General features: G+C 39.4%; 1 protein-coding gene across 1 annotated transcript; it reads left to right on the top strand.

The window, feature by feature from the left end:
* The first annotated feature begins 783 nt into the window (after window positions 1-783).
* LOC119857393 (olfactory receptor 4Q3-like) lies at window positions 784-2,127 on the top strand. Its single transcript, XM_038406207.2, has one exon. The coding sequence runs from the start codon at window positions 1,426-1,428 to the stop codon at window positions 2,125-2,127; it is 702 nt and encodes a 233-aa protein (XP_038262135.2). The 5' UTR covers window positions 784-1,425.
* The last annotated feature ends 5,748 nt before the right edge of the window (window positions 2,128-7,875 follow it).

The following is a 7,875-nucleotide window of genomic DNA, read 5'->3' as shown; positions in this document are numbered from 1 at the left end:
GGACTCCAAGTGGTCTTTTTCCTAAATCTTGTCTAAATCACTTGGTGGTGGCAGCAATACTGTCGAAGGACAAGAAAAAAATTTGTGCCTTGGGGAAGGTTTTAACCTAAACTGGAACTTCTAAGCTTAGGGGGTCTTTCATGCGCATCCCCACATCTGTACCCCAGAGTTCAGAGTGGGGAGGGAACCCTGAGATAGGCTGAAACTCCTGCGTAACAAAGGACAGACAACTTTTCCCAGCGATTCCTTGTGATATATCGTGTGAGCTAGGATACAAAACCTTTTATCACTGGAAAGGATAAATTCCCAGCTTCATCACAGGGCTAAAGGGTACACATTTCTAACTGTATCTTAGAGCTGTCTTTAATTTTGGTCTAAATGTTACTAGCTCTGAAATTCAGAAAAGTGTAATTAAGAGATGATGGGAAGAAGGTAGAGGGAATTTCCCATTGGCCTACTATGTAGTAGATTGGCGTGGACTCAGGGGAGACCTGTACGCTTTGGTCAAGTCACTACACCACTCTGCACTTTAGTTTCTCCTTTTAAAATGCTTTGAGATCTAGTGATGAAACATGCCATGCAAGAGCTAGGTATTGCTATTATTTTAGAGAACGGCAAGAAACATTTTGTAACTGGTGATTCCAAACAAACAAACATACACACACAAACAAAACAAATGTCTATATGAAAAGTGTTCAGAGGTTTAGAACATTAGGATCCGCTCAGTAGGGATGGATTAGTGGGCAGAGTGCAGATGAAACAATCAACATCCTTCACAAACACAATTCATCATGGCATCTCTTTGTTTATCGTGCAATTCTCTGGCACAATTGATCTCTCAACTGGAATGTGCTATAAATGTAGAGTGGGGTGAAATTTTTCAGTTGAAGATTTTTCAGGGTAAAATATGCAGATTCAGCAACACAGTTAGAGTTTCACAAATTCATGTCAGATTTGCTGCATTGTGTTGGTCAGGAAAAAAATCTCACACAAAATAATTCTGCAAAAATCAACATACATGTTTTTGGATTGACATGACATTTCATTGCAAAATATCCTGTACTTTTATTTATTTTTTTAAAATTAGAACCACTAAAATGCTTGAAATCAAAACAAATATTTTGTTTACCCTAAAACACAATGTTTCTTTGACCTGTTTTTATTTTTATTTTTTTATTTTGACATTGAAAATTTTGAAAAAAATATATTTTTGGTTCAACTCAAAACAAGTTTGTCGCCCCAGTTTTTTGGAATTGCAATGAAACAAAAATTTCTGTTATTCACAGAACTATATAAATGTCTTTGCTTGTTTATTTATAAGTCTTGATTTTGTACAATGGACTTCATTATTCACCAGTCATGACTGTGACTGTAACTTCCTTCTCCTCCCCCCACAGCTTTTCTATAAAGTTATGAACTGAAACCATGGAGCAGAGGAATCACACGGTGGTGACGGAATTTGTTCTACTTGGACTTTCCCACGTTGGACAGACGCAGCTTGTATTTTTTGTCCTGTTCTGTCTGTCCTATGTGGCAATTGTTCTGGGCAATCTCCTCATCATTGTCACCATAAAGGCCAATTCCTGTCTGACCTCACTCATGTACTTCCTCCTCTGCAACCTGTCATTCGTTGATCTCTACTATGCTTCCGTCATTTCCCCTAGGATGTTGGCTGACCTGCTCTCCCAGAGGAAGACCATTTCCTTCAATGGCTGTATGGCCCAGCTCTTCCTCCTGCACTTCATGGGAGAAACAGAGATGTTCCTCCTAAAAATGATGGCTTACGACCGCTATGTCACTATCTGCAAGCCAGTGCTCTACATGTCCATCATGAGCCGGCCCATGTGCTGCATGCTGGTGGCAGTTTGTTGGGTGGGGGGCTTTGTCCATTCCATTGTGCAGACCATTATTACCATCCACCTCCCATTCTGTGGTCCCAGTAAGATTGATAACTACTTCTGTGATGTGGCCCCTGTCATCAGACTCACCTACACCAATATCTATGTTATTGAGTTGCTCATGCTCTCCAACAGTGGCCTGATCTCCCTGGCTCGCTTCCTGGTGCTGCTTGTCTCCTATACAGTCATCCTAGTCACGGTCGGGCTTTGCCTCAGAGATGGAACGTAGAAGGCTCTGTCCACCTGTGCATCTCACATCGCGGTTGTCACCTTGTTCTTCGGGCCCTGCATATTCTACTATCTATGCCTCTTTTCCAATTTCTCAGCTGACAAGAGCATCTCTGTCATTTACACCATCCTCACCCCAGTGGTGAACCCTCTGACCTATACCCTGAGTGAAGGATTCCATGCGCAGGTTATGGAGCCACCACAGGTTATCCACAGAGAACTAAATCTAGGAGCATTTGGTGAGATTTCCTTACTGCAGAATAGAAAAGATGCTTCTAATTGTAACACTGACAGACCCCAGTTGTCAGTAGGTAGAATTGAATCTGGGACCTGTGGAGCTTAGTGCATGAGCTTCTACTGCGTGAGCTAAAAGCCATATGGTGCTTAGTTAAGGCTGCAGAGCAGACTCATTAAGCTCTTTCTCTAAGTGGTCTTGGTGCCACTAGATGAGATAGAACACCACACCCAAGATGTTTGTGGGTTACGTAAGTCAGTTGCTGATGTATTAGGTTAGGATAATTCTGAAATTCATTTTGAAAATGTCCTATTTATAAAGGATTTCTTCTGTTATATCTTGATATTGCTTGTTTATTCAATTCTTTGGGTCTTTGAGGAGTAAATCTTGTATCTGAAATGAACATTTCTGAACTTGGCTGGGTCAACTGCAGTTCTACCAACTGCTGCTCAGCCTGCAGACATTTCTCCTTCCAGTCTATTGCAGTGACTTCTTCATGGGCGCTAGAAGTATTTACAGATGCCTTTAGCAACTTCAAACTGCTCCTACTCAATGGCATTCCTTTTTTTTTCTAGTTCTTGTAGAAGTTTTCTCTTTCGTTTATCAGAGTGCTCCCTTTCAGTGGACTTTTCCTCAAAAAGGAGTGAGGTGTAAGAACAATGAGTACTTGTGGCACCTTAGAGACTAATAAATTTATTTGGGCATAAGCTAAAACGCATGTCATCTGATGCATGGAGTGGAAAATACAGTAGGAATATGTATATATAAAGAGATCTGGTTAGGACTGAGGGGCGTCAGAAGAGCTAAGGGGGCAGGGAAGGGAACCCAGGACTGGCATAGTAGTGGGGCTGCAGGTCAGGACTAAGGGGCATTAGCGGAGCACTATGTGTGGGGAGTCCAGGGATGGGCTAGGAGAGGGGGTTGTGTGTTCTGATTAAGGGGCATTGTCAGAGCTGTGTGTATGAGGAACCCAGGACTAGGGCACGCTTGTTGGGATTGTGGGGCATTGACAGAGCTTTGTGTTGGATGGGATGACACGGAGATGCCAGTTGAGATGGAGTGGCCTGGGCAGAACTGTGTGTGTGTGTGTGTGTGTGTGTGTGTATAGCCCTGCCCAGCAGCTAATGGAACATGATGACAGATGCGTTTCACTGCATTAACACACAGTAAGCACCCTGGGAAGTGTGGGGGAACGATGAACTATTAATCTACACGGTTGAATTCTATGAGTGTGAAAACCCAGGACAATGACATCATTGTGGACTGCTCAAGGAAGACCCCCCCGCCCCATGTGCAGCAGTAATTAAAAAAAGAAAGAACAATAATGAAAATATTATAATTGTGATTTTGTCTATTTTTTGATTTTCCATTGAGGAAACTGAAACAAAATATTTTATTTTAGGTTGGGTCGAACATAATCTAAATATTTTGGTTTGTTGACCAGAATTGAAATTTTTGTCTCAGGTCAGCTCAAGTTTAATCTGAGGTCGCTTTAGTTGCTGTGGGGAATCATCTGATAAGATGCTCCAGTATTTCCTGATACTTACAGGGAAAGGTAGATAAGATACATCATGCCAGGGCTCCCATATAATTCCAATTACTATAAATACAAAATGAAAAAAAATGACCATTTGTGTTAGCAACTTTATTTTCACTTTGTACATTCAATTCTGAGCAATCAAAGATATTCCTTTAGGAAAGTAGGAATTGCTTGAAATAAAATAATCTATCAGTCTGTATAATATGTAGTTGCCTCTTCTCATTTCAACTATTTAGAGGCAGCATTTTCAAAAGCATTCACTAATTCAGTGGATATACTGTGGATAAATATGAAAATGTGTTCCTTAAACTCTTCCTGCCTCCCTTTGCCCATCTATGACTGGGAGTAACCACACGACTGCCTTATAACAGGATTCATAAATGTTTGTAGGTCCTTATATTACATAGTACCTCTGAGCATCTCACATTGGATTTATCATCACAACTTCCATGTTAGGTAGCACAGTATTAGCTCAATTTTACAGCTGAAGAGCTGAGTCACAGAGAAAGTAAATGTGATACTTCAAGGTCACACAAGAGGTCTGCAGTTGCGCTATGAACTAAGCCCAAAATTACAGGATGCTAGGCTAATGCTCTAGCTGCTACACAATCTTTCCTTCTCATGGCAATAGAGTAACAGTGGCATAAACCTATATGCAAGTTCTATGCAGTAATGCAACGTTCTTCAGATTCACCATGTTTGTTTCACAACTGAGCTAAGAATGTCTCTGGTAGCCTCAAAAACTGACTTTTTAGCTATTTGAGGGAATTTGGTGGATTCCCTTTTTGAAGGTACTCTACAAGTTATATGTGCTGCCATCAGATTATCCCATATTTTACTAGCACATAAAACCTGAGGCCTATCTTCCTGAAATAGTGTCAGATGTCAGGCTGTTGCAACAGACTCCTTTACTGTCAGACCAGTTTCTGCTTCCTAAATTAAAGACCCCCATCCCAAGAAAATATGATGGAAAATAAATAATTTATACATTATGACAGTTTGTGCCCTCATGTTCACAGCTTTTCCAAGACTATGATAAATTTTGTACACAGTATGCCTTGTGAGGTATAATCTGAAAGCTCATAATCTTCTGATCATCATTGTCCTGGTAAAATGTGTGTGGCAACATTGTATGTAAAGTTATAAGATTCTACTGTATAATATTATTGAGATGTTCCAAGTTTACAAAAGCAGGCACAAACCAGTTCCTCAGAGATAAAAGGCAAATTGATGTCTCAAATATAAACACACTTGTTTGTCTGCGGGATTTGCTGAACAAGAAGTAGGATTGACTGGACTTGTAAGCTCTAAAGTTTTACATTATTTTATTTTTGACTGCAGATTTTTTTTGTACATTTACATTCGTAAGTTCAACTTTCATGATAAAGAGATTCCACTACATTATTTGTATTAGGTGAATTGAAAAATACGATTTCTTTTGTCTTTTACTCTGCAAATATTTGTAATAAAAATAATAATATAAAGTGAGCAATGTACACTTTGTATTCTGTGGTGTAATTGAAATCCATATATTTGAAAATGTAAAAACATCCAAAAATATTTAAATAAGTGGCATTCTATTATTCTTTAACCGTGTGAATAATGGCACGATTAATCGTGATTAATTTTTAATCGCTTGACAGCCCTATATTTTACCTTTTATTTCTTTGTAACTAATGATGACTTTTATGCCTCATTACTTTTAATCACTGAAAAATCTTTCTTTCTGTAGTTAATAAATGTGTTTTTATTGTTTTATCTAAGCCAGTGTGTTTTTGTATCAAAATGAACCTCTATCTGAGAACAGGTTTGTGCATATCATTTTCTATTAATAAAATGACAGACTTTATATGAGCTTGTATTTTCCAAGAGGACACTGGACAGTACAAGATGCACATTCCATTCAGCATCACTAGGCCCTGTGACCTAGAGGTTACTACTCTGTGCTGTCGTGTTGAAAAGCAGCATATGATTCTCTTGTTCATGAAGCTGCCAGAGGTATAGCCCAGAGACTTAGCTGTGTGTTTTTTGTATAGCCTTGATGCCTAAACCAAAGCCCAAAACTAGGATTAATCCAGTGAAGAGAAAAATAAACTGTGGAGAAAAGTTTATAGAATTGCTGCAGAACTGAAAGTGTGAAATAGTAACAGTAGCATAGCTCTCAACACACTTTACAGAGGAGTGTTCATTTCATAGAATCCATTTTCAAAGTAGAATACCTGGGATACAAGGTGTTTAAGGGATTTGCCCGAAATTGCCCAGTTGGGGATGAGCAGTGTTGAGAGTGGAACCCAAATTTTATGTACAAGAGTCTGGTATGTATTACACTGGAATATGTTGTGGGATGGTGTGATTCTGAATCCAGATTAACTGTAGTGAAATTATCGGCTTTCCTCTGGAGTTATGCCAAGGTAACTGAGAGAAGAGTCTGGTCCAGGGTATCTAGAATGTGGGAACTTATGTACAAAGAGTTTTGGAGAGGTGACCAACAAATGAAATGGAATACATTTACCTCATTCTAGAATCATATTAAAAAGAATTCACAGAAGTCTCCACATGGCTGAGCAACTCAGTGCCAAACCACCACTGCCTGTAAAGTTGGCAGTAGGACTACCCCTCTTTTAAGGAAGGATAAACTAAGGCAAAGGGTGGTCATGGACCATATTTTCAAACTTTGCACAAGCACCCAAAATGAGTGGACACATTTGGATGTGATGCCTCCTCTATGCTGAAGGCAAAGGGGCAGCTAAACTGTATACAGAATGACATACGTGGATGGATGATTGCTCACTCCAGGGCTCATGCGTCATTCCAACCACTGTATATATCAAATGAAAAGTGACAGCTTGCATTAGCAACTTTTTTTTTGCTTTGTTGATTGTCTGCTTTTAAAAATAAATATGTCCCCTTAAATATGAATGAATTTATCTGAAAAGGAAATATCCAAGCTATTTTCTATTCCCTTATGTGCTCATCTATCAGTCTATGTATTTCTATTGTGTACATCACAACATATCAGAGCATCTTATGAATTCTTTGACATTGCCTATTGAGGCTGAAATCAACAAGGCTGAACATTGTGAGGGCCTGCTTCCTTAAACCTGTAGCACCAGGATGCATCTATAGACTTGAAGTAAAAAGGCTCATTAATGTACAGTAGAACCTCCGAGTTATAAGCACCAGAGTTACAAATTGACTGCATTTGGATCCTGAAGTACGCCATCAGGCAGCATCAGAGACAAGAAAGAAAGAAAGAAAGAAAGAAAGAAAGAAAGAAAGAAAGAAAGAAAACCACACAAAGCAGCACAGTACTGTGTTAAACATAAACTACTAAAGAAAGGAAAGCAGCATTTTTCTTCTGCATAGTAAAGTTTCAAATCTGTATTAAGTCAACGTTCAGTTGTAAACTTTTAAAGGAACAAGCATAACATTTTGTTCAGAGTTACAAACATAAGGTGGTTAGAAAGCTGTTTAGATTGTAGTGATTAATGGCTCGATGTCTAGCTGGCAGCCGGGATCAAGCGGAGTGCCCCAGAGGTCAGTCCTGGGGCCAGTTTTATTCAACATCTTTATTAATGAGCTGGACGATGGATAGAGTGCACCCTCAGCAAGTTCACGGATGAGCTGGGGGGAGAGGTAGATATGCTGGAGGATAGGGATAGGGTCCAGAATGACCTAGACAAATTGAAGAATTGGGCCAAAAGAAATCTCATGAAGTTCACCAAGGAGAAGTGCAGAGTCCTGCACTTAGGATGGAAGAATTTCATGCACTGCTACAGGCCAGGAACTTAAGATTTTGCCTAGAGGAATTGTCTGTGTTTTAAATCTGATTACCCTGTAAGGTATTTACCATCCTGATTTTACAGAGGTGATTCTTTTACCTTTTCTTTAATTAAAAATCTTCTTTTAATAACCTGATTGATTTTTCATTGTTCTTAAGATCCAAGCCTTTGGGTCTGTGTTCACCTGTACCA

This window comes from Dermochelys coriacea, chromosome 6 (assembly GCF_009764565.3).
Source record: "Dermochelys coriacea isolate rDerCor1 chromosome 6, rDerCor1.pri.v4, whole genome shotgun sequence".
Taxonomy (NCBI): Eukaryota; Metazoa; Chordata; order Testudines; family Dermochelyidae; genus Dermochelys; species Dermochelys coriacea.
Note: the sequence above shows the minus strand (reverse complement) of the source record. Positions and strands in the feature narration are given on the sequence as shown.